The sequence below is a fragment of the Cercospora beticola genome, chromosome 1 (genome assembly GCF_033473495.1).
Source record: "Cercospora beticola chromosome 1, complete sequence".
Lineage (NCBI taxonomy): Eukaryota > Fungi > Ascomycota > Dothideomycetes > Mycosphaerellales > Mycosphaerellaceae > Cercospora > Cercospora beticola.
The window spans coordinates 3,532,039-3,557,329 of record NC_088935.1 but is presented as its reverse complement, the minus strand read 5'-3'; the positions used below and the strand labels follow the sequence as shown (position 1 = coordinate 3,557,329).

Genomic DNA, 25,291 nt, shown 5'->3' with positions numbered 1-25,291 from the left:
GAGGCCGCGTGATCTATGTGTCGAGGTTTCCTGTCAGGCCTGAGGCAACTGCACTGTTGACGAAAATGTATACCACTGTGGGTTCGCCCGACGTGCCTATACCTCAGTTCACCAATACAAGCAACACGTCACTTGCAAATCACAACATGTGCACCGCTCGACTGCAACAGCGGTCTAGGCTGTCAGCAATCGTGAGCATGGCGAAAGGCTCGCGAACCATCTTTTCACGCATACTCGCTGCCCCATCAACAAGACGTGCCCCAAGGCCGGCGCAATGGAGAGGCAACAGGCGGCCGAGTGAACTACGATGAGAGAAAGGACGCTCCACTATTTGGGTGCAGAAGCTCTGCACAGTCATAGAATTTGGTATCATTTCATCTGCCCGTCAACCAAGACTACCCTCATGTCCAGGTACGGCGAGCTCGCGGCTATCCTGAATTCGTATTCATACATCATCAATGGCTCGAACGTATGTGGTATCTAAAACGCGACAAGCACCCAATCAACTACTACTACTCCTCCTCAGACTCCTCGCTCTCGTCTCCAGAGGTGTCTGCGTCCTGTCCTCCCATGGCAAAGCCTGCGTTCGTGGGGCTTTCACTGCCGCTACCGCCGCCTTGGAATTGCGCAAGCTGCTTCTGCAGGTGGTTGATCGCTGCCTGCTGCTCCACTTTGCCCATAGGCTTGTGCTTCTTGCGCTTGCCACCCTTGGCTCCACGACGCTCGCTCGGCTCGAAGTCATCGTCGTCAGCGCCAGCACCATCATCAGGTGTCACAGCGCGCGCCTTCTTGTTTGGACCTCCGAACTGCTCACGAACGAATGTCAGCAACATCGCTTGAACGTTGTTGGGCAGGTCGTCAATCTCCAGCTCCATCTCTTCCTGCTCAGCATACTTCGAGCAGTTGGAGGTAATGATGTGAGTGAGACGAGCTACCTGACTGTCATTCATTTTGCCGACAGCTTCGGAAATCTCCTGCTTCTCCTCGTACGTGACCTGCTTGGGCTTCTTGGGCTTGCTCTTCGCTGGTGCAGCCTTGTTCTTCGAGACGGAAATGGTCGACGATTTCTTGGGCGCAGCCTTCGTATTCTTGGCTTTCTTCTGCTTAGGAGCGGCCTGACCTAGTCCAGCCAGTGCGTTCTGCATATCAGCAAGCTGCTTCTGTAATGCGCGAATGGTATTGGTTGGATCCTGGTCGTCCTCTTCTTCTTCTTCCTCCTCATCTTCCCCACTTTCCTCGTCCGCAGAAGCTGAAGCAGCACGAGCTTGGCGATGCTTCTTCTCCCATCTGTCCCTCTCACGCCACAGCGCTTCGAACTCGCGCTGGAGCTGAATTCCCATGTCACGGACGGGATTGCCGTTGGGATTGAAAGCCAGGCAGTTCCCAATCATGAGATCAAAATCCTTCTTCACCTCGGAAGCCCGACTGTACTGGCCGTTCTTGAGCTTCTGAGTCATCGTTCCCAGGTCCATAGGGTGCTTCACAATCTGCCGGTAGTGTGGAATGTTCAGAGCAACAGGATCCACAGGGGCGAGGAAGACGTTGTTCAAGGTGCCATATTTCGGACCGCGAATTTTCGTCAAAACATCTTCCGCAAACTTCAGCTCCATTTGATGCTCCTTGCGCTTCGGCTTGGCGTACGCAAGTTCTCGGGGCGGTGGTGCCTTGATCGTGCGGGCTGGCCGGTTTGTGGTCGATTCTCGTCGAATCTGCGGTGTACCATCTGCTTGCAGTGCGAATGTCTCCGATGAGGTTGCATTCGCTGCGGGCGTGGCTTGGACAGGCGGCACGTGGGTCGCGGATCGAGATTCCCGTCGCGCTGGAGCAGGAGGCTTGGGTGAAGCCTTCTTCGCTTGATTTCTGTGTGGCATCGGTTGGTCCCCGCTCGGAACGGTTTCCATCATCTTGCGGAAATACGCTTCCATTGCCATGCCAGCCTGTGTGACCGCATGTTCTGGGCCATTGAATGTGCGCGTATTGCTAATGATCAAATTGAAGTCGTCAGCGAAGTCTTGAACGCAGCCATATTGCGACGACTTGAGCTTTTGCTCCATGGTCCCCAAGTCCATTGGCTGTTTGATGATTTCAGGATACGTCGGAATGTTGAGCGCGACCGGATCGACAGGGTGCAAGAATGGCAGTGAGTTTTTGGTCTTCTTCAGATTCTTCATCTTGTCTTGCAGGAAGCGGATTTGCGTTGCAGTCATTGGTGTAGTGCTGTACTTGGGTGTCGAAGCAGAAGCTAATGATTGTGGCTGAATGGGCGTATCTGCAGGTTTGGCATCTGCTATCGCCGGTGCGCCTCCACTCTCTGCAGGATCGGGTTTCACCGGATTCTCGGGTGCGCCATTGCTTGTTGGTATGGGTGTTGTGTCCATCACGGCTGAATCTGCAGGCTGCGACTCCGATACGTCCTCCTTTGCTGCTGGCTCGGCAACGGACGGGGGGTCCGGACGTTCGCCATTTATGCCATCTGTCGCGGGTTGCTGTGTCGCGTCCACATTCGAGTCGTGGCTTTCCCCTTGAGTTTCCTCTTCCATTCTCGTCCGCTTCGCAGCACGTTCCTCTTCTTCGCCGTCATCGTCCTCATCTCGCTGCCTGACTAGACTCGAGTCGGACGAAGTAGGCACTGGCGCCGGGTTCTGGGCGGGTAGGATTTCAGCTTTCAAGCTAGTCTCTGCTGAGGGAAGCGCTGGCGACTGTGCGGCTTGCTGGGGTTCGGCGGCTGCTACGGCATCTTGGACTGGGGCTGAGTCGACCGTGGTCTCCTCTGTGTGCGCCGACGGGATGGGAGCTACTGTCGCAGGCTCCTCGGTCGATGTCATGACTGTGTCGATGTTGGCTTCGGCGGTAATCAATGGCTCGTCGGGCGGAGGCGTTGGATGTGATGTGGGCGCCTCCTTGGAGATGAAGTCGGATACGGGAGCGATGCCAGCAGTGACGTTATCGATCGGGGTCAGACCTGTAGGAGCTGTCTCGATGGGCGCATCGGCGGCAGGGTTCAGTGTCGAATTCGCCTTGGAGAGTGCGGCGTTTTCTTCGAAAGCTCCTGCATTGCCGGTACTGTCTATCATGTCATGGTCGCCATCGCTGCAATGAGTCAGCGGGTGGTTAATGCAAGGATGTGAAATGGTGAAGAGACTTGAAGTTCCAGCAACGCGCGGAGGTGTGTGAATGGGCGCGCGTGAGGGTGGAACGTACCCATTGGTAAGAGGCGCATCGGTGGCGGGCACATTAGGCACCCGCTCAGGATGCGCGACTTCTGAAGCCATGCTGTTGCGACGTGGTGATGGAGGAAGTGCAGCAAGTTGCTGCACGTGATATCGCGCTCTGCAGCAAAGAGTGTGCGGGACGCGACTTTATAGTAGCCAAGTCGCGTGCGATCGCAGATGGCGCAATGGCGACGAGCAGGGGAAACAAGGCGCGCACGTGATGGCCAAAGAAAGGAGAGGTCGGGTGTGGTGGCGACGGGCGGCCTTTGATGCAGTTGATGTTTGCTCTTTGAAAAGTCGAGAATTGAGGCTCTGTGACGCCAGCGGAACTTCGAAAGTTGATCAAGTCGATTAGAAGAAATAGAAGAGTGTCGAGCACGACCCCGCTAGGCTCGGGCCGCGTGCCGAGAAACGTGCAGTGATTGGTCGCGCGTTCTGGAAAGGTAACAGCGACCCAAGGCTGAGTGAGCAGGCGTGTTCCGTGGGGCGACAGCCGGGCGACGACGGCCACGCTGGCAAGGCGCAGGTTGTTGCTGACGAGTGGAACGTGTGAAGTCTGGTGGAAAGTTGTGCGTGGTGTTATGCAACGTGTCGTCGACTAGCGCGACTGCAGGAATGCCTGCAGGCCAAATTGCTGTGGCTGGGTTGGGTTGGGTTGCTCGGATCGAGGCTGCGGGGGCCACCGGTGGCAGCAGCCTGTTGTAGGCGGCGACGGAGGAAGTAGCTGGGCGGCGAGAGTGGCGGGCAGCGGTGCGGTGGTGAGCAGGAGATGAGATGAGAGAGCCTCGTCGACGCGATATTCCCTCACTCTCTCTCCTGCTCACCGCACTGCAACTGCGACTGCAACGCAAGGCGCTGCTTGCTCGGTAATTGGCCTGCGAGGCAGCCCCTGATGCTCGCTGCCCGTTCCATCATGCGCATGCTGCCGCCGTGGTCCGTCGTGGACGAGGCAGCCGGCGGTGGCGGAGAGGACAGCATTGACATGGCCGTCGCAGCGTGCTGGGCGGTAGTGGACGGTGTGTCGCAAGATGACGGCGGGCATGATGCGTGGTAGGATGGACCTGGACCCATGATTTTCGCCGCTCTGCATTCGCTTGTGCTTTGCTCCGGCGCCAAGATTCTCCATCCCGATCAGGCCAAAAAAATCTACCGACCTGCACGAGAAAGCAGTGCTTGTCGACGCGACCACCTAGCTCAACCTCCGCCCCATCGACCACGGACATGTCGCTGTCATGAGTGCTGCCACCAAACGACCCCGCTCACGGCCAGCAGCGCCTCGATCTGCTTCCCCACCGCCAGCGGCAAAGAGATTGAAGTCGTCTCACCGTCCTGCAGCTTCCGGGCTCCAAGCGCTGGTCGACGAGAATGCCAGAGCTGGCCGCAAGCTGGGTGCCCAGCTAACCAATGGCGTTGCCAAACCGGCCGCACACCGCGTCGACGAGTCGCATGCCGGAGCCGCAAACGATACATCAGACGCAGACATTCATGACGCCGCCGACAGCAAGCATGACGACGTAATTTCCATATCGAGTGGGGAGGAGTCGAGTGATCTCGAGGAGGATGCGGATGACGAGCTTGCGAGAGAGACACGCTCGAGAGAACTTGCCAATGGTGATGCAGCAGCCGGTGGAGAGGAGGACCCCCACGACGACCAGGACATGGCCGATGCAGCGCCTGCGGATGAGCCCACCTTTGGAGACATGCTCCAGACACGCCATCCTGCGGCCATTGACGTGCAGAAGGCTCTGCGTAACGAGAACGCAACCTCCAACAGTCTGGTGCCTACAGAGGGTCGACAGCTCGTGCAGCCACCCACCGCCGGGTCACTTGGTACGGTACTGACGCAAGCGCTCAAGACCAACGACAAGGACCTACTCGAAAGCTGCTTCGCCATGACAGAGGTCAACGCAATCCGTGCCACCATCCAGCGTCAGCAGTCACCTCAGATCGCCACACTTTTACAACGAATAGCAGAACGGATACACCAGAGGCCAGGACGAGCGGGGCGGCTGATGATATGGATTCAATGGTCGCTCGTCACACATGGCGGTTATCTTGCAAACCAGCCCGAGCTGATGAAGAAATTGAAGGCCTTGGCTCGGGTCACTAGAGAGCGTGCCAATGGACTGCAGCCTCTTCTCCACCTCAAAGGAAAGCTCGACCTTTTGAGCGCACAGCTGGAAGCCAGAAGGAACATGCAAGCGCAGTCTCGTGCGGCTCATGCACATGACGGGGCAAATGAGCAGGATGTGTTGTACATCGAAGGACAAGATACGGCTTGGTCCAGCGATGACGAGGATACTGGGCCAAATGCATCACGACAAGCGCACCGGAAGAAGACGTCATTTCTCGATGACAACGAAAGAACGATGGGCTCAGATGGCGATGAGGATCTGCCCAATGGTTTCATAAATGGTTTCGAGGACGACTCATCAGCTGATGAGGACGACGAGCGCTACGGCGGACTTGTTGACATTGAGGCAGAAGAAGGGGACAGTGACGATCAGTCGGACGATGAGGCAGCACAGAGCGATGCTTCCTCGGAGGAACTCGAGGAAAGCTCTGGGGAGGGTGATAGCGAGGAGGAAGATGTGAAGCAGGCGAAGCCACAAACCCTGCATCGCAAGAAATGAGGGAAAGCCAGGCAATGCACGCCGTGTCGACGATACGAAGAATCTGTACATTGAATTGGGTAGATGGCGGTGTACATGGTTGGCATACGGTGATCGGCTTTCGTATCGTGCGTATTCACTAAAGCGATCGTCCTTCACTATTCACTAATGAACAATGTACCTTTACCGGGAGCAAGAGGAGCACAAAGCGCCCGCTGGGACGCTTTGTCTTCATAGACTTGCTCACAAAGAGTTGCCCTTCTCACGCTAAACAATGGGTACCTCAGACTAAGAAGTGCCATGAGCAAGCTTGCGCATATCAACATCAGATTTTCCCTCTGCACGTCCGTAGAGCTTCGCAAGCGCAGAACATGGCTCAACCCACCTTCAAACGAGATGCAGAGCCTCGCAGCACCAAATGGTGGCTCGATCAGGATGCTCCCACTCCAGAGCAAGTAACAACAGCACACCCTCCCCAGAAGCCGGTACGAATCGCTTCAACAGCGTATTTGATGGGCTTCGAAGAAGTTGGGCTACGTTCGCCCACGGAGCAGGTCTCCAGAACTGACGACACCACAGATCACCAAGCCAACACTGACAAGCAGCAGGAGGAAGAAGAAGAAGAAGAAGAAGACCTCATCATCACAGAAGAACTCACCAGAGTCAACTCCTTCGATTTCGTGATAAATGAAGCCCTTGACCGCGAAGCGAACGCTGCAATGCATGAGCTCATTCAGAACAGCGTCAAGTACGAGAGAACAGAATTGACAGCCGTACAGCCTTGCGTCAATGGCGATCGGACATCTATCAAGCGGTACGGCCCACAAGACAGAGCTCCGCACTATGTTGAGGACATTGAACTGCAGGATCTTGATCCTGAGGCTGGTGTCTTTGCACCGAGAAAGCGAAAGCAGGCGGCGAAGTCGAAGTCGGAGTCGACTGCGTCTGCTATCTGCGAGCTGATGTGAGGCCAGCACGGTGTCATGAGGAAGTGAAGCGATATGTTTAATCGGGTGGTATTTCATGAGTAGATTGGAAGGTATGAAAGTCATGGAGCTGCTGCATTGTGTTGTGACATTTTTGTATTTGCCTTGTGCCAAAAGTTCATTATTGTTTCAAAAAATAAATTGTTGACCATCTAATGTCAGAAATTCACCCATGTCGCGGAGTGCTCCGGCCAAGTCCCATGCCTTCCCTTGCCCCCGCTGCGTCCCACTTCCGATCGATCTCAAAACGCAGATGCAAAGCATAACATGTCCTACCGTCGTGCATGACGTACGCCATTCACCTGAAGAGCGATCGTCAATACGGCCACAGCAGGCACGAGCGACAATAGTTTGCATAACTGTCAGGGTAGGTCGTGTGGACTCTGATATTTTGCTATTTGACTGTAGCGACGGCGGCGGCGGCGGTCAAACGATAGCAAACACACGAGCGGAGGCGAGACCGGCTGGCCTGTTCCAGGATCACCAGAAACCATATTCACACACAGTGCGCGCGCGGGCCACTTCGCTCCCGCCTTCTTACTTGTTTCTCCGCCGTCCCAGTTCTACCCACAACGGCGCACGAGGCGGAGGCGGCGGTGGTGTTGTACTGCTGCTGGGCGGAAGATTGAGGCAAGACATTACTGAGCACGCGAGGCGGACGGCTGAACATGACGCTCCACCTGAACCTGCCGGGCTCGCACCACCGGAACGCTGAGCAGCAAGCCGAACTGCGCGAAGCCCGCCGCATACTGCGAGACAAGATCAAGGACGACTGGGCATATCCACCGCTGCCGGCATGGAAGTCGAGTGGCCGGGGCGAGACGGAGACGGCGACAGCCACGCAAGAAGTCGAAGATCGGATCGCGGGCTTCAGGTTCCACACGCCCGCGACACTCGAACGCACAAATGGCGTTGTAGGCGAGGCATTGGGTCTTGACTTCGATCCAAGCGAATGGAGAGAACGCGATGTCTCTGACGCCTCCGACGCAGAAGCTGAGGGCCAAACGCCGAATACATCGACACCACGCAAGGCGACCACGAGCAAAGAGAGCGTGTACAAATTCGACGGCCCGGACAGCGTAGGCACGCAGCTCAACGACCGCCGGCTGGCGCGGAAACGAAAGCGGCATCAGGCATTACAAGAAGAAATGGAATGGAACGACGGCCTCGCACATTGGACACGGAGAAGAGACGTATGGTGTTGTGCTCGTGGAGCGAGGGAAGTACGCATGCTACAAGGTCATGCCGCCACCGCGGATTCCACTACTCAGCCCGAAGGAGAAGCCGTCGAAACGAGCTCAGCATCCGGCACAGATGCATCAAGTCCGCGAACTTCCACATCTTCCGTAGCGGAACCCGAGGGCTCCACTCCAGGATCCTCTCCCTCAGCGACTCCAGAGGCCGCTGTACCTGCTCCCAGCGCCTCAGCAATACCTCTGGACGTGCTCGTCCCTATTGCACCGCCACTCCTACCCAATCACCCAGTGCGGAGACGAATAAGAACAGATATGTACCCGGAGATCTACAACAAGATCATACTACAATCGCGAACGCCGTCGGTGCCTATTAATCTGCTGACATTGATTCACGCCTTGGTACAAGGTTGGAAGGACGATGGCGAATGGCCGCCCAAAGCTGGCCCGATCGAAAAGTCAATTGGACGAAAGAAAGGCACAGGGCATGAAGGCAGTCTGCGGCAGGGTGTGAAGGCGGTGGGGAGGGTTCTCCGGCTGACTGGTATGAGCGAGCATGGGTGATTGTAGCGCTTTCTATCGCGCGTTTTAGTTCATTGAAATGCTATGCTGATCTATTTTGCTCGTGAGCGGGTAATTTCCCGTGCTCAAGTCACGATGATGGGATACGATAAGTCGTGCGTACACGACAAATTCCACTAGATAGGCTCTGTCTCTAGATCGCCGTGCTCGAGATTTGAGCGTAAAGATTACTCTTAATGATCGGGATCTCCTCCCATCAATGCGATCATTTCCTTCGTTTCTCATGATACCCGCAGGGCTTGTGTGCTTCCCATTGATTTCAGAAGACAGACCGATCCAGCAGTCCTGTCTTCACCACACATGAGTACCACGTCATGAGACCGGTACTGGCTCAGTAATAAGACCTTCTGAACCCCTCCGGTACAGATCAAAGAGCTCAAGGTCATCCTGTCCAAGATACACCTGGATCGTGTGTGTTGTCCGTGTAGAGCCTTGCGTCATAGTTCTCTTAACAATTTTGTGACTAGCGGGCATTGCTGAATCCCGTCTGGGCGGACGCACAAAGTCGTCGTGTCTGTCAAAGCTGTCGGGAAAAGTCTCCGCCATTGGTGTTGGCGGATTGAGAGCGAGCGGGTTAGGAATTAATAAATCTTTCGGTGCCCGTGAGCGGACCCGCGCACTGAGTTCCGAAGGCTTTGGAAAGTTCTCCAGTTGTGCTGAAAAGTCCTGCATAGCCAGCGGATCGGCCGATTCCATAGGGGTGGCCAGAGAGATGGACGCTGCTTTGCTAGACAGCGGCGTTTGCGTGTGAGTTTCGTAAGTAGCATTTGGTACACTGGCCAAGTGCGCAAGCTCACGAGGCATCGGCACTGCTGGAGAGGGTTTGCCATCCTTGTTCAGCAATCCGAGAAATTTCGCTGCTTTCGAGCCAGGCACCCGCTCTGAATGCTTGAAAGAGCTATCGTCGGAGTCATCGTCGTCGTCGTCTTGTGAGATCGCCTCAGACTGCTCTTCGTCCACATCGAGCTTCGACGAGTCCTCTTGCGCGCCAACCTGTGGGCTGCTAGAGGCTTGCGGTCTGACGAATCGAGTGGGCGACAGGATCATGCCATCACTGGCTTGGTCGCGAGGCCTCACGGTGGCTTGCTGTTCAACCGTGCGCGCCACTGGGCTTTCCACAGCTTCTGGGATGGTTTCCGGGGCAAGAAAATCTAACTGCAATGCGGCGTCGAAGCGCAAGGAAGGGGTGAACGATAGCCTGTACTCCATACTCGCTGTTTCACTACTTGCCGAGACAGTAGTTGGCAGCGTTGACTGAGTAGATGTGTGGGAGTCACGGTCTCTGGGCTCCGGCGACGAGCGGGAGCTGTACGCATATCGACTGTCAGTCTCAGCCGAGCGAGTGAGCGAGGATTTGCGGGATCCGGGAGACATTGATGCGATAATTGCAGCAATGTTGTCCGACGGCGATTTCCTAGCTTCCGTAGTTTGTGCAATGAGCGCAGCGATGGCGTCCTCTTTCCGGCACTCCAGCGACTTTAGCTTCGCGAAGCATATGTCCATTGACGAACTGATGGCAGCGAGCGACAGTTGCTCATTGAGAAGGGCGCTCATCGCTTCTTGGTTCGTGGCTTGTTGCATCTTCTCTATGATCCCACTGGATAACTTTTGGCGCTCAGCTCGCAAACTGGCGTAGCGTGCATGCAGCGCATCGCATTGTTGAGTCATGTCTTTCAGTATTGTTACGGGATCGTTATCGTCTGAAGGAGCCAATCGTGATAGCGCGTCGGGCGTGAAGGAACGAGAAAGCGATCCGGAGTCTGAAGCTGCCGGTTGGCTTTGGCTTCCTGAGAAGAGTCCAGGACTTTCCATGATTGACTTTCGCAAGGCAGCAACATTGGCTCTGGCAATTGCAAGCGCAGTGCTTGCTTCTGGCCTCATCAACGAGGATCGCGACGCATTTTGGACATCTCCATGAGCTTCCTGCTGGTGTGATACAGTGTGGTTACCATTATGCCCACGGTAGTCCATTGAAGATATCCGTTCAGGGAATCGGCCGACATCTAGAGTGGGACTCGCAACTCGTTGTGCGGCAGCCGTCGTGTGACCAGGAGCAACGGCGGTGTTTCCAAAGGTGGCTGACATTGCTGGGCCATCTCCGCTTGTGAGTTGCTCCACGCTCCTGAACGATCTGAGTCTTGCTGGAAGACGACTCTGTCTGTTAGACTGCGTCGCGTCAGACGGACGGTGCATAGCTGATTTCCCCACCAAACCCGCGGGCATAGGCCCTGGAGCCGGAGGAGGTGACCTGCTTGGAGCTCCCGCTGTGCTTGGGCGGACTGGACGATCTGAAGAATCGCATTCCGCGCGATGCGGTTGCGGAGCATGCGACGAAAGCCCTTCTTTGGAGAGGGTCCTGGGCCAGAGTTTCCGTGAATGGCGGCCGGTAGCGGCCTTGGGTGCGTTCGTCAGTTCGTGCGCCGTCACACTAGGCCGTGAGTCTCCCAATGACTGTTGGTGCGACGCAGATGTCGTCGGTCGACTCGCGAGTCGCGCTGAATCAGGACCTGAGCCTGTGGTTCCAAGTAACACCTCGGGTTGATCCGGCTCGTCGCGTGCTTGCGCAAGTGCTCTGACAGGTGGCGAAGGCGAGGCGTCGTCAGGCTTCTTTCCCACGACCTTGATGCGGAGATTGGGCTTGGAGCGCTTTGGTTTGATGGTGCTGGCTGGTGTTTGCAAGTGAAAGCCTCCCAGCGCAGCAGCTTGAGAATGGGATGCTTCGCGAGCAGGATGAGCTATTCCTCGATCTTCATGACGTGCGTTGCCAATAATTGGCGCACGTTCAGAAGAGCGCGCAGTTAAGGATCCCCCTTGAGCACTAGCAGGACGAATGTGGACGTGGTCGTCCCTCAGGTCGTGTGCACGGACGGCAGCACTATCGAAAAGTTGGGGTGAAGGCTCGGCGGCAGCGCTGTCCAGCTCGACAACTGTTTGCAAAGGTCGGATCTCCGGCAAACTGACCTTCCGGCAGTCCCTCGTCGAGAGTGTCGGCGGAGGCGTGGGCACAGACTGGGTGCCTGTGGTGGTGGAGGAGCAGGCCGAGTCTCTGGAGGCATTATCGAGAGATGATGATCGACGGCGTCGGTAGGAGAAAGCTTTGTGCAAGCCCGCCCTTTGCAGGTGAGCGGGATGGACGGGAGAGGCGGGCGGAGTCGGCTCGACTTGGGGGAACAATCGATAGGAGGCTGTTGAGGATGATTTTCGATAGCGCCCGAGGTCCTGTGAGCTGTGGCAGCTGGAAGGCGTCGGCGACGCTCCTCTCTCCATGCTGCGCATGCCAGCGTTGGGTCATGCGGGGACAGCCAGCATCGCGCGTCGGACAAATCGGCGGCCGGCGCTGGTAAGCAGACGAAGGCGGTGGTGGAGAGTGGCAGCGTTCCTGAGAGGAGGAGTGAAGGTCAAAGGGCCGTGGCAGGTCTTTAAGACGGGCTGCTGCAGGTGTCGTCGTAGTGCTGTGGCAAGCAGTGCGCGCCGTGCATGAGACGGAGAAGTGCAGCAGCTCCACCAGCGTGCAGCGAAGGCGAACTCACGGACAAGAACTACAGCAGACTGGGGAGGGCGACGGTGTTATTGCTCGCTGCGTGCCTCAGAGTCGCCGCCTCCCCATGCTCAGCGGCCTGGTGCACGATCGGCCATGCCGGCGACGACGATGATGATGGCCGGCCCTCATTCAAGTCAGCAATAATAATCTGCGACGCGCCGCGCGAGCCCCATTGGGCGTCGCTTTGCGCAATACCGTGCGTGCACGAGTCCCCATTGATCGCTAGCGGGCAGATTTGAGCCCATTTGCCTTTCGGCAGCAGGGGCCCGGCGACAGGGCCGTCGGCAGCGCGCCGCTTGAGACGTTCCTGAGACTGGCGTGTGCGAGGCGTGTTGGTTGGGAGCAGCATCGGTGCGGTGATGGCGAGCACCACACCCACTGGACATCAGTCGCGCCGGTGCTGCGCTGTCCGCCCCGCTGTACTGCACCGCACCGATCCAGCATCGAGGACGATAGCACTGCGCAGCCAATATGACTGCAATCGTGCACCCTGCCCATACCAACGACCGACTCAGGCGCGCCGCTTGCCGCTCGTGTTCTATCCTGGGGCTGGCCCTGCTTGCCATGTCCTGCTGCGAATGGCTTCATTTCGGGTCGACATGGCTCACTTGATGCTCCCACTGTGCTCGTGCGTGGTTGCTGTTGTTCATCGTTGACCAAGCAGTACTGACAGATTGTACACTTCTGTCAATCTTTGCTTGCATGACCACAGCAGGCGTTCGGCTCACGAGCAGCGGGCCGCATTGCGCATTGCGCATTACGCAGGGCTTGGGAGCTTGAGAAAGAACCTCCTGTGCCTTGCAGCTTTACCAGTCATGTCCTGTTATACCCGATTTGGCAACGCGCGATTCCTCTCACTTCTGCTGTCGCAACTGCGACTGCATAGTACGTACACGCGACGAATCGCGCCTTCCTCACAGTCACAGTGCCGACGTGGCAAGGGCGAGATGTACTGGGTGGCGATATGTCCAACCATGGGCCGTCCTGCCATGGACATATCTCTGGAAATGTCGATAGCCCGCTCACGGCTCCCGCCGACCGATATAGATGCCTTTAGCCGCGATACTATTATTTCTTCACCAACGTGATCTTAGCTTCCAGGAATATTGCTGAACTCTCATACAACCACGCATCTCGGCTGCGATTCATGCCGCCTTCTGAAACAAACGCGCAACTACCGACGCCCGCCAGATTCATGGATCTTCCCGTATGCTCTCGTGCCGCCCTGGCTGCGCCTATTGCTGGAACTTCGTCTCTCACACCTCGTTGACAACGTTCGAACACACCTCGCTTGCTTCTTGCCACCCATCTGCAACGCAGCTGAGCTTGCGAGCGCCATGCCGATTACTTCGCGACACTGATCGAGTGCAGCAGACTATCACCTCGTTTGATACCCCCAACTTCAATACGACCAAGGTCGTATCCTATAGTGCTCCCCCTCCTCCGGTCTACCACTTTCCGGAGTCCCAAAATACCTCTCTTGAAACTCAGGGTAAAGATAGAAGCTCAAATCGACGTCCCGAACCTGCTGGTCCTGCTCCGTAAGCTGATTGACCCCCCATCCGTTACCCAACCAAGCCATCTGATTTACTTCCGCCCCGTTCTCCTCAGGCAAAGACTCATATTCGTAGTCTTCCCATCTAGGAGACCTCAAAGCCTCAATGCAGTGAATCGTACTTCCTGGCCACAGCCCAGTAACATGTTCTGAGGGGACTCCTTGTCCGTTCTTGCGGTACCAGGATTTACAGTCGTCTTTGAACACGGTGCCTTCGAAATAGGCATCGCAGTAGCGGGTGAAGTCGCGGACGAGACGGGGCTTGATGACCATGGATTTGAGGTTATCCTTCTGCAGCTTTCGGATCGCTTTGCAGATGTAGTCTCCTGTGCTCTCGATCATCATTGTGAGAGATCCCTCGGCGATTCTGGACGGGTTATCAGCATGCGACTTGTGCGAAAAGTGCAGACCGCACTGGAAGACTTACGCGCCGTTTGGGCCTAGCATGAAGAAGTGATTCGGCAAATTATCTGTCGCAAGACTGAGGTAGTTGTATGCGCGATCATGCCTAGACTTGTCAGCTTCAGGGCACTTCTCAATTCTGCCAATTCATCTTACCAATGCTCCTGCAATGATCGTCCGTTGAGACCAACAACAGGAAACGGAGGGGCAGCACTGGCATGGAAGCCCGTGGCGCAAACCAGCACATCGATCTCATGAAGCTTGCCATCCTCGGTTACAACTCCTTTGGGCTCCATGCGAGCGATGCCATTGTTGATCAGTGCGACATTGTCTTCAACCAGTGCTTCGAGGAATCCAGGCCCTGGTGTAAGACGCCTACACCCAGGTGCGAAATTGGGTTTCAAGAGGTCGTAGTACTCGGGCTTTTTCGCCAGACGCGTTCTAGAGTCGCAGAAAAGCGTGAGCAAAAATGGTCAACTCTGCTGCCCATTCCCTTTGCCTACCTCATCGTCTGATCGAACATTTCTTGCGCTGCCTTTTGCATCCCAGTACCTTTCAACGTTGACGCATGGATATTATCTAACAAACCAAATTAGTCATGTCAAAAGTGCAACAGTGGTGAACAATCTATGACTTACTCGCATCTGCCTCAATCTTCGTCCTGAATTCGAACCAGGCCTTGGGATCAGCCTCAAACTGAGCGATCTGTTCCTTGGAAATGATCAGGCCATCGCCCAATTTATATTCTTCAGCGACGCGTTGACCGAAAGGGGGCGAGATCCAAGTCCTGCTGCGGATAAAACACGACAGCTGTGCACCGGACACTTTTTGTAGCTGCGGAACAATCTGAATAGCACTGCGCAAGTCGGTGTCAGTTATACGCGTTCCGAACTCATACTTCGACAGCAGAAGATAAGGGATTGTCTCACCTGCTCCCACTACCAATAATCCCAACACGTTTATTTCGAAAATCGTAATTCTCGTTGAACGCAGCCGAATGCATAACCTCACCCTGGAATTTCTCGAACTCGGGGATTTTAGGCCATTGCTTCGTATTCAATAGACCTCTCGCACTGATGAGAACATCACAGCTATCTTCGAAGATTGTGCCGTCAGGTTTATTGACTTTGACGAACCATTTGCCAAGGTCTTGTGACCATCGACAACCTATCACTTCGTGTTGTAATTTGATGAACCGATCTGCGCCGTATTTCTTGGCCTGTTTGTAATTTAGCGGATGGGATCTTGCATGATCAGAGTGACGGAAAGTGTACTGTGTTCTCAATATACTCCCGTATTTCCCATGATGGGGCGTAGAGGCTGGACCAGTCGTGTCTCGGGTTGAAGGAGAATTGATATGAATGGCTTGGGATATCTGTTAACAGGTCAGTGGGGTTAGGTGTGATATCAAGTTGATTGGTACTCACCGCAAGCAGCTCCGGGGTATCGATTCTCGTACCAGGTGCCACCGATTCCAGCATTCTTTTCGTAGATTACCAGCTCGCAATTTCTTAATCGCTCGGGAATACGGATCCCGCAGTACACGCCTGAGTATCCAGCGCCGATAACGATGACCTTCATTGGTCGTTGATTCTCAACGGGTACATCGTGCAGTTGCCATGCTTTCCTCTCAGGCTTGACGCTATTGCTTTGCTGGTGCCCTGAGTCTTCGATGTGGTCGATCTTCCAGTTGCCGTTTACAGATTTGTCGATATGGATCTTAGCAGCTTCAAAGTTGTTTGGTGGAGGATGAATCAGGCCTTCTGGCAGGTTGGGCACTGCCGACATGATTAATTTGTTATGAAGGAGCTTGAAGAGAGTGTGAGTAGTAAAGAAGGCAATGCTCAAGGGCAGAGCTGTTGCTTTTGGCTTCAGGCCAAGAAGTCGTGATAGCCCTCGCTAGCATGGACACGCCTGAGCAACGACTACTTGCCGCGATATCAATGCCGAATGCAGCGCAAACCTGACCTGTGGATCACAGTGAGGAGGCTTTTAGCCGTAACGACGGAAGCGAACCTTCTCCACGTCCCCATAATGCCCTCGTCACCGTTCCTTCCAAGTGCCACCCAATCCAGGTGAACATCCATTATGCACGGTGATGCACGGCGATGCCGCTTCCCGATTCGACTGGCGATTCGCAAAGCCTTTGCCTGGCCATTGTATTGTGGCGTGCTACCGTGGTCGCGCACGTTCTCCAATCAGTATGGAGGCCTTGCCGAAAGATAATGGACAGCATGCCATACCATGCTGAAGGTAGCCAGCTTCATGCGCAAGGTATGCAATCAATTTAAGCTTCGACAACATTTTGTGCATTTATGATCACTTGTGACTATCCCCGCAGATCGGTGGGTGGGGTCCAGACTGGACGATGCATGAAGTGGGGCACAGCAGGACGGCAAGTGCAGGGAAGTCGAGGTCGGCTGGGATTTTCGTTGTCCTCTTGGACCTCCAAGCGCGGCAGTCAGTCGACAAACTCTGGTTCACCATGTGCGATTCCTGCTCACGTACACGAATTAGCAGAAATGCAGTGCGGAACGAGTGAGGCTGAAACAAATGCACATCGCGAATGCGACGAGGACCTGGCGTATGCTATCGATATCGTCATGGGTTTGTCTCGCCCAAAGGCGAATTTCCAGAGCCCTCTGGAGCTGCTGCGTTCGCTGAATCCGCTGAATCCGCTGATTCAGCCTTGGGTTGTCCCAAAGAGGCTTGCACCGTGGTCACCGCAGTGGGAGCGCTTCGATTTGCCGCCGCGGCATTGAGTCTTTGGTCCAGGGCTTTCAGTGCGATGGCTCGCCTTCTCTCAGCTTCAGCGCGACGACTAGAACCCGCTCTACTATCGGTGAAGCTTGGTAGGACTCCATCGGCCCTTGATGCAGCATTTTCGTTGCCAGCTTCGATCGCTTCTTCGGAAAATGGGGTGCAGAGCCTGAGCTGGACCAGGATATGATATATGCCGTCGCAGATGGGCGAGAGAACAGGATGAAGCACATCTGGAAAGAAGGCCGCGAACGAAAATGTGTCCGAAGCATCTCCAACGATGACTGTATCGGTGCCTCCGGTAGCCACTGTAGAGAGCGTCGAGACCCGCAAAAAGCGCAGCCAAATCCAGGAGATCCAGAAACCCAGCAGACTTAACCAGAAGGCAGTATCTGTGCCTAGAACAGGACCCGAGATCATGTTGGCAAGGACAAAGACAGCCGGAGCATGCTTGAGGCGCATGCTGATGATTCCCTTGAAGAGAGACACGGTGTGTTCAGGGACGAGCTGTTTCAGAGCCACGAGGAAGCCGGCGGCCAAAGCCACTTGGCCATTCAATGGCGTTGGGCTTGAAGGTTGGTCAGCTGCACTTCCGAGAGTGACACGACAGAGGGACATACTATTCAGGAGCGGTGACAAAGGCATGCCATATGGCGTAGAGGATGAAGGTGATCACATTTGGTATGAGTGTTACCTACACACGCGCCGAAGGGTCAGCTTGAGTGAGCAGATGCGGCGCATCGGGGGCAACAATACCACTATGATGAATTTTGCAAAGTCGTGCGTTCCCCATGCTCGTTCGAGATATCGGCCTCCAAAGAACACGACAGCGCTGCTGATGACCAGTGACACGACGTTGTTCTCCACGAGTGCGGCGGTGACCACAGTCCATGGGTAACGTAGGCTCGTGGTAGGCACGCAAACCAGATATGGCACCGCCCAGCGTGGACTTGAGAGGTAATTGGCAGCGGAAGATGTCGAATCGAGCGACTGCCGCCATTTGGCAGTCCTGATGACCGCGTTGAGCGAAGAGGCTGCGATCAGGAGCAGTAGTACAGCGCGCGTGACGGGGGGCAGGTTGATGCGCGGCATTGGCGGCGACGGCGAAGGTTTGGTGTACGCAGACCACGCAGCAGGGCAGAACAGAGCAGGACAGGAGAGGAGGAGGAGTCTATCTGTATGTTTGCGGCAGCTCCCGCCCACTGCAGGCGGTCAATGTGAAGGTGAAGAAGCGCGCAGTCTGGACGCATCGTTCGTCGGTCGGTGCTCGCTAACGCACGCCGACATGATCCTCCGCGCCGCCGCCTCCTGCTCGGCTGCTGCCATCTCGAATTGACTAGCGTCCATCAATCGACCTGCACCACCACTTCCACTCATGCTCCGCCATGCACATATAAAACAACATCGTCCTCAGCAGCAATAGCGCCCGCTCCACGCGCACCAACGTGCCCTCCGCCCTCCCGCAGCCTCGGCGCTCCGCCATTCGTATGCCCGCCTGGCTTTCTCTACCCCAGCACGTCGCGCACCTTTGCCATGTCGGCCGCGGCAACACTACACTCCAACCATGTTAACTATGTGTGTATCGCGCGCTCTCCGCAACAGCTGCCATTTTACTAACGTCTACTGCAGCTAATCTGGAGATACCTGCAGGAGCAGGGCTTCGAACATGCCGCCATCGCATTCACGCGCGATTGGCGGAGGACGGGAGACATCGCTTCAGACCCGGACGCCCTGCCCTTCGCGCATGCTGTACAGAGAAATGATTTGGTGTCGGTGGTTCAGTACGGTGTGCATTACGATCAAGCCCGAGCGAAAGCTGGTCTCAACAGCGGCGAGCGCAAGTTCGTTTGGAGCAAGTTCGATGGTCGTGGTGCACCATCCAGACGCCGGGACTCCACAGAGAATGGCGCGAAATCGAGATCGACGGATTCTGGCAGGCGCAAGGACAAATTGCCCGTAGCACGCTCCACAGCCGCGCGAACTTCGCGGAAGGGGGACGTTGGCGAGGCACAGTTCAATGGCGATCGCGATGCAATGGACATTGACACGGGCTCTGCCGATGGCGAGCCTGAGCAGGATCCCACCTCACCGACTGTGGCGTCAGAGTCCGATCAGGCTGGGCCCGTGGAAAGATACGACAGTATGGATGTTCTGGTGCAAACAGATCTCAAGGTCGAGCCGAAAACTAGCACAATCTCCTGGCACCTGGACAAGCCAAGCGCGAACATCCAACGCGTGCTGTGGAGTCCCAGATCAGAAGAGGACGATACGAAGACGCTCTTGACTGTGGGTGAGGACTTGTGTCGATTTTATCAGATACCAGTTTCGGCCAGAGACGCCAAGCATCTAGAACATTTCGATGAGCCTACACTGTCCTCCAGCTGCGGCGTGACAGCAGCTACATGGCGTCCTGATGGCACCGCTGCGTGTTGCGCGATCGATGGGCTTCGCGAACTGCCCAGCGGAACCCAATTATCACAGCAAGTCCTTCTCGAGCGACACCAGGATGGCACCAGCACTACGCTTCAACTCGGGCTGCCGTCCCTAGAGCCACCTGGAATAGTTCTTGCGATTCACTACAGCCCGGACTCTAGATATGTCTTGGCTCTGCGGACCAACATGAAACGCTCCATGATCCAAGTCTGGTCCTCTGCTCGGACGAACGTGGATGCGCCGCCCCTCAGTGAGTCTGTTGCGTGGAGGCTATTCGACAACCAAGTCAGTGATGCACAATGGATCTCGAACGATACATTTGCCATCTGTGGAGATCAGGGACTCTCAGCCTGTTATCAGGTAGACGAGAGCCAGGGCCAAGACCTGAGCACCCTCCCCACAGCGAGCGTGCTCATGCGCGGACTAATACCCCGAAACTCCAACATCATCGAAGGAACGACTGATTGGGATGTCGTTCGTTTCGACCATCGCCACCGCATTGCCGCTTTCGTTTCCAGGAGTCAGAAACGACTGGTTGTTACACCAAAGCTACGCTCCAATGACAATAGCACAAGCCCTGATGTGGAGTTCATTTTACCTGATGCGAAATCGCTCCAGCCAGTGGAAATATCATCCAGCCGACTACAGCAAGATCACGAGCAAAACGACGACTCGACCCCTGAAACCTTTTTGGCCTTGGGCTATGGCGATGGAACGGTCGCCATCTATGCGATACGCTACACGTCGGATCAGGCACTAGTTTGCAGCGAAGTTGTGGATCTCAATTTCATGGTATTACCTGTCGCGGCTCTTGCATGGTCGACAAATGGCGAATACCTTGCGGTGTCGAATTCCAGCTTGGTACAAGTCTGGTCTCGAGACAGCTTCGCAAGGACGAATGGCGCCGTGCATAGCCCTCGTGCAATGATCACTTGGCGCCGGCCGCAGAGTCCCGGTGGACCAGCAGACGGTGAGAATGGCGACGAGGTGATTGACTGCGAGCCCAGTCTCAGCTGGAGCGCAGATGGTACGAGCCTAGCGTTTGCTATCAACGAACAGGTATGTCTTCTATCCTGCAGAGTTTTTGATTCACGCGTCAGCATCATTGACTCATCGCAGGTATCCGTTGTCGGCATCGACCCTCCTCTCCAGGCGAGCATGCCCCAGCCCGTCGTGAATGGTCACCGGAGCCCTTGAGTAGACGGACTACATCGTACCGAACACGGAATTCTAGTACAGTGGCAGGCGGATGTCAAAAGCCGGCCTTTGTTCACTGTCCTCAAATCTCTACAGTGCCTGAGCGTAGCCTGGAACATCTGCCTGCCTCTCGAATACGCCAGGCCTCATCTCTGCCCAACAAGGCATGCTGGAACTGCGAATTAGCACGTTTCGACGCCAACACTAACCACTGAGCCATACCAGAGCCACAGAAAGGTCTCGTCTAGTTCCTCCTCCAAGGCCGGATTCTGGTAGTCTCTACAAATGAACTTCTTCAGCGGCAGGGCGCGGCTGGAAGACAACTCGTGCGTTCGGAATGGTCGCGAGATGACCTGATAGGAGGTGAAGAACTCCTGCCAGCAATCTGCGCACCAGTCAATGATGTGTCCAGCGTGAGACCTGGAGCGGCAACGATACTTGCCTTCAAGCTCGGCCTTGCCGACACGCCTGCTGTCGCTGAGGATTCCTGAGTCGGGGTCTGGGGCAAGCTTGACGTCAAGCTCGTCCAAGAATGGCAGTAGACTGCTGAAGTTGACGTGAGTTGCGAAAGGAAGTATCGCTGTGTAGACGAACTTCTTCAATGCAGGGAGCTTTGGCGGATGCTGGGGTCTTGCGTGGCGGTGCATGCTTCCTGCAAGACACTGCTTGATACTGGTAACTATGGACGGAGGACCTCTTTCAAAGTACTCATATCTGCGAGATATCAGCAGGCCGACCACGTTCATCTTTGCGAGCCCGGAGATTGATAAATGCGAGGGTTGAGTGCGAAGAAACTCGCATTCACGCGAAGGAGCGGAGCGTGCCATCTCACTTACGTGCCGTATGCTTTGAGGAAAGATCCTTCATTCAAGCCTATTTCAGTCCAGGGGTGTAATCTCAAAAGACTGGCATTCGCGATTCCTGGATATTCACTGGGCACATATTCAAGCGTTTCGAAGTCTATCGGCACGCCTTCAAGCCTTCTGACCGAGGTGCCTTCATGGCCAAGCTCCAGAATATGGTATTTCATATCGCTGAAAGCCCAATCTCCAGTCATGTCGATGGCACAGTTTGTCAAACATCCTAAATCTCCAGGACTGGCCACAATGAGGACGCGAACGGGAGCGATGGTCTGTAAGAGATGCTGCCAAAGAGCTGCGGCGGCACGGTAGCGGTAGTCTTGATTAGCGGCCGAACGATGTGGGTAGCGATCGTAGACTATGCCGCAGTCCTCGGCGATCAATGCAAAGCTTTGAACGCTCGTTTCGAGTGCATGTGCTTGAATAAACTCCAAGTAGTCTTTGAGGCAGTGATACCATTGCAGCGCCACTTTGAGACTTCCTTGCACGCTTGATACGGCTTGGTCTCCAGGTCCCTCGGGTGCTGAGTTGCCCACCAGTGCTGCTTGCTGGAGAAGTTGCTCGTGGTATGGATCAACGCGACTTGACATTTGGGCGCTCCGTGAGGATGGAATGCCGCGGACTTGACAAGTACTCCACTCTGCTCTTGGCACAGCATCAAGTCTAAGGCGACAGTGGCTGAAGAGCAATGGAAGTACGATGCAGCGCCATCTTCGAGATACGCTGGATGCGTTCTTGTAATCCCGATACTCGGAGTTGGTGATGTCGAGACTTGGCTCTTTCCTTGCGTTGAGTTTCGATGGGGCGGGGCGTTCGAGGTATGCGAAGATCTGCAGTAGCAATTCCTCTGGCAGACGGTCGATATAAGTCGTTGTCATGGTCGTGCGCAAAGGAAGTACCCTCCCGGAATTACATATGCAGATGGTTTGGCTGCGAGGGAAGCGCTGGGCTCCACTTTTCTTGGCACTCCACCTTCACGCAACTTCCAGCTCCACTCGCTTCAGCAGTGAGCTTCGCTTGCCGCAGCCACAGCAGCAACTAGTGCAGCATGGGCCGAAAGGCATGCTGGAGCTCCCTTCGAGAGCGTGTCGGCGACCTGCTGCCATGCCAGACCGTTGCCCGTTCTTCTTTCCTTCGCTTTCTCTCGTCGAGCAAACTGCAAGTATCACGGTCTTTCACTGACATAGTGCCGTCATGTCAGCCCAGTCTTCGCCCGTACCAACTCTACTGGACAAGCTACTTGTAGTGCCTCTACTGGCACGAGTACTCGGAGCAGCTGTATTTCGCGCCCTTACATTGCCAATCACAAGCACCGCGAAAGCCAACAAGACATTCAAAGACATCGTCTTCGCTGCCCTTCGTGCAAACCTTGCCAACATCAACGTTGCGCAGGAGCAGTGGCTGAACGCAAGTACAGAGTCCGGCTACCTCGATTTTGCCAAAAAGGCAAATGTTCAACCCGATACTGATGTCTTGCCCTCGGGCTTGAAAGTACACTGGCTGGGGCCGAAAGCTGCATCCAAGACTATTTTGTACTTCCATGGAGGAGGATATGCGCTTTCATGTACAGCAGGCCATTTTCAGTGGCTGTTTGGTTTGCAGAACGAGCTGTCCAAGACAACGGCTGTCAGCGTCGTGGTGGTCGCTTACACTTTGACGCCTAAAGGTCAATACCCAGAGCAGCTGAGACAGGCCGCGGAGAGCTTGGAGTGGCTCACGGGCACGGTTGGCAAGAAGACTGAAGATGTGAGTTGATCTATCTATTTTGGGGTGCTTGCTGATCGTTTTACAGATTATCGTGGCTGGGGACTCTGCTGGCGCAAATTTGACGATCGGTCTCCTGTCCCACCTTCTCCATCCTCACCCAGAGCTTCCAAATCCGACCGCGGGAGGCTCACTTGCTGCTGCGGTTCTGATATCGCCATGGATCAAGTTCAGCACTACAGACGACAGCTTCCGACGGAACGCAACAAGTGATAGTAAGTTAAATCGCTAGAATGCAGCTCAACGACGTTCTCGATAGATGGTACCTGTTTGGGCTGCACACACGAACTCTGCTAACGCCATATAGTGATACCACCGGCGGCGGCTGATCGCTGGAAGAAGTTGTTTCTCGGTGAGAAATCAAGTGACAAGTACAGTGAGCCAAGTCTTGCCGACTCTGCGTGGTATTCTGGGCTGGATAAGGTGGTGAATGATATTCTGATTTGGGGTGGCGACAGTACGGATCACACTACTCCAGACTTAGGGCCTACCCAATACTGACAAACCTGGCAGAAGAAGTTCTCATCGATAGCATCAAAGCCTTCGGAACGACCATTGAGAAGGCCCACGCAAAGACGACTATCGTCATTGAATCTGGCGCAGCGCATGAAGATTTCATCCTCGATACATTGCTCGGGTACAAGGAGAAAGCAGAAGGCACGAAAGTGATTGAGAGTTGGCTTGCGACGAGATTATGACATGTAACGGCGCTTATCAGAGGCTCGAATACCTGTGCAGTCGTCGCAGCTAGCTCATGGGAGGGGATGTGTTCGATTTGATGCACTTGCTTTGAAGCAGGAGCGCAGAATACCACCGGACACCATGCATAATGCTCCACACTCCCCCAGCACACTGGCCGATATCGCTGATAGGATTGTGTACCTAAAAGGGCAAGCGAATTCCACATACTCGAAAGACACACGACAGACCATGAATCTATTGAAAAGTATTACGACTGCTTCGCGTTGCTGTCTTCTCGCCGCGCCTGCTGTTTCTGGGCTGCGGAGTGTGCCAATCAGAGCACTCACGATGACCCGCGACAATTCGACTGCATCAGCAGCGCTGAAGCGCCTGGCTGCAAGGATTCCAGATGGAACATGGGACACTCACATGTAAGTCACAATCAATGTTTCGTGCTCCGTGCTGATCATATTGTAAGGCACGTAGTCGACCCTGTCACTTTCCCCTTGGCACCAGGGGCACAATACGTGCCAGAAGCACACACCATGGAGCAAGCAACTACCTTTCTAGACCAGCTGGGTATCGAAAAGGCAGTAGTCGTGCAGCCCAGTATCTACGGCAACGACAATGGTGCCACGCTCTCCGGGTTGCATGACCTTGGCACAGCTAATGGGCGTGCCGTTGTCCAATTCGATCCAGCAGTAACGTCGAAGGAGCAGTTGCAAGCATGGCACGAAGCCGGTGTCCGCGGCGTGCGCTTGAACTTCAAGAGCGTCGGCGCTGACCCTTCAGGTGCTGAACTGGAGGAGAGGCTCCGCACCTATGCCGATGCGGTGCGGCCATTTGGGTGGGCACTTGATCTGTACATAGGGGTGGAAAAAGTGCCACTGCTGGAGAAGTACATCAACGATCTAGGCGTCAAGGTGATACTGGCGCACTATGGGCATCCATCCAACGAGACTCTGTCGACGGCCGTGTCGGCGGAGCAGGTGCCGGGCTTTGACGCGCTGGTAAGGGTTTTGCAGAAGGGCAACGTCTGGGTGAAGCTCTCTGGCAATTATCGACTTTCTCGCGACCCAGACAACGCGCTCGTTGAGTCACTGGGGCGGGCAGTGATACGCACTCGCCCTGATCGCTGTCTGTTCGCTACAGATTGGCCGCACACCCGCTTCGAGGACCTCGACGTGGCGCCGTTCCTGGGGCGCGTGCTGGACTGGATAGAGGCCGAGGGAGCGAGCGTTACGCAAGTCCTGGTCGATAACGCGCAGACCGCTTTTGATGCTCGATGAACATGTTGATACGGCCTACAGCTGCCACTTGATGCACAGCGATGTTGATGTAGTATATTCCGTAGTTGCCGATGGTTTCCTAGTCGAGTGAACAGACCTCACAGCCGGTGCTCGGAGCGGGAATGATCCTCCGAACTGCTCCGTTGCCGCGCTCTAGAAAAGTTGACGCTCCATCATAGCTGCATCGATCGTTTGCCATCACACGCGACACATCACACGAGCAC

The 25,291-nt window shown here is 55.3% G+C and overlaps 11 protein-coding genes across 11 annotated transcripts; 6 read left to right on the top strand and 5 right to left on the bottom strand.

The window, feature by feature from the left end:
• Positions 1–512: 512 nt before the first annotated feature.
• Positions 513–3,272, bottom strand: RHO25_001444 (uncharacterized protein; the record flags this gene model as incomplete). Its single annotated transcript, XM_023594052.2, has 2 exons — positions 513–3,090; positions 3,202–3,272. The coding sequence occupies 2 exons, from the start codon at positions 3,270–3,272 to the stop codon at positions 513–515; spliced, it is 2,649 nt and encodes an 882-aa protein (XP_023459924.1).
• A 1,172-nt stretch (positions 3,273–4,444) lies between these two features.
• On the top strand, positions 4,445–5,845 carry RHO25_001443 (uncharacterized protein; the record flags this gene model as incomplete). The annotated part of the gene is made up of 1 exon (XM_023594051.2): positions 4,445–5,845. The coding sequence occupies one exon, from the start codon at positions 4,445–4,447 to the stop codon at positions 5,843–5,845; it is 1,401 nt and encodes a 466-aa protein (XP_023460194.1).
• Positions 5,846–6,195: 350 nt separating this feature from the next.
• On the top strand, positions 6,196–6,792 carry RHO25_001442 (uncharacterized protein; the record flags this gene model as incomplete). Its single annotated transcript, XM_023594050.1, has 1 exon — positions 6,196–6,792. The coding sequence occupies one exon, from the start codon at positions 6,196–6,198 to the stop codon at positions 6,790–6,792; it is 597 nt and encodes a 198-aa protein (XP_023459926.1).
• A 686-nt stretch (positions 6,793–7,478) lies between these two features.
• RHO25_001441 (uncharacterized protein) lies at positions 7,479–8,567 on the top strand (the record flags this gene model as incomplete). The annotated part of the gene is made up of 1 exon (XM_023594049.2): positions 7,479–8,567. The coding sequence occupies one exon, from the start codon at positions 7,479–7,481 to the stop codon at positions 8,565–8,567; it is 1,089 nt and encodes a 362-aa protein (XP_023459925.1).
• A 330-nt stretch (positions 8,568–8,897) lies between these two features.
• RHO25_001440 (uncharacterized protein) lies at positions 8,898–11,852 on the bottom strand (the record flags this gene model as incomplete). Its single annotated transcript, XM_023594048.2, has 1 exon — positions 8,898–11,852. One exon carries the CDS (start codon positions 11,850–11,852, stop codon positions 8,898–8,900), a length of 2,955 nt encoding a protein of 984 aa, XP_023460190.2.
• A 1,676-nt stretch (positions 11,853–13,528) lies between these two features.
• On the bottom strand, positions 13,529–15,871 carry RHO25_001439 (uncharacterized protein; the record flags this gene model as incomplete). Its single annotated transcript, XM_023594047.2, has 8 exons — positions 13,529–14,048; positions 14,109–14,189; positions 14,240–14,524; positions 14,587–14,662; positions 14,722–14,939; positions 15,013–15,302; positions 15,358–15,458; positions 15,511–15,871. The coding sequence occupies 8 exons, from the start codon at positions 15,869–15,871 to the stop codon at positions 13,529–13,531; spliced, it is 1,932 nt and encodes a 643-aa protein (XP_023459919.1).
• Positions 15,872–16,684: 813 nt separating this feature from the next.
• Positions 16,685–17,935, bottom strand: RHO25_001438 (uncharacterized protein; the record flags this gene model as incomplete). Its single annotated transcript, XM_023594046.2, has 3 exons — positions 16,685–17,411; positions 17,464–17,537; positions 17,600–17,935. The coding sequence occupies 3 exons, from the start codon at positions 17,933–17,935 to the stop codon at positions 16,685–16,687; spliced, it is 1,137 nt and encodes a 378-aa protein (XP_023459922.1).
• Positions 17,936–18,376: 441 nt separating this feature from the next.
• Positions 18,377–20,473, top strand: RHO25_001437 (uncharacterized protein; the record flags this gene model as incomplete). Its single annotated transcript, XM_023594045.2, has 3 exons — positions 18,377–18,418; positions 18,473–20,335; positions 20,396–20,473. 3 exons carry the CDS (start codon positions 18,377–18,379, stop codon positions 20,471–20,473), a joined length of 1,983 nt encoding a protein of 660 aa, XP_023460191.1.
• Positions 20,474–20,655: 182 nt separating this feature from the next.
• RHO25_001436 (uncharacterized protein) lies at positions 20,656–22,211 on the bottom strand (the record flags this gene model as incomplete). Its single annotated transcript, XM_065602111.1, has 2 exons — positions 20,656–21,187; positions 21,310–22,211. 2 exons carry the CDS (start codon positions 22,209–22,211, stop codon positions 20,656–20,658), a joined length of 1,434 nt encoding a protein of 477 aa, XP_065458183.1.
• Positions 22,212–22,527: 316 nt separating this feature from the next.
• On the top strand, positions 22,528–23,795 carry RHO25_001435 (uncharacterized protein; the record flags this gene model as incomplete). The annotated part of the gene is made up of 4 exons (XM_023594043.2): positions 22,528–23,079; positions 23,126–23,312; positions 23,405–23,554; positions 23,611–23,795. 4 exons carry the CDS (start codon positions 22,528–22,530, stop codon positions 23,793–23,795), a joined length of 1,074 nt encoding a protein of 357 aa, XP_023458741.1.
• Positions 23,796–24,126: 331 nt separating this feature from the next.
• Positions 24,127–25,067, top strand: RHO25_001434 (uncharacterized protein; the record flags this gene model as incomplete). The annotated part of the gene is made up of 2 exons (XM_023594042.2): positions 24,127–24,209; positions 24,257–25,067. The coding sequence occupies 2 exons, from the start codon at positions 24,127–24,129 to the stop codon at positions 25,065–25,067; spliced, it is 894 nt and encodes a 297-aa protein (XP_023458746.2).
• Between the last annotated feature and the right edge of the window lie 224 nt (positions 25,068–25,291).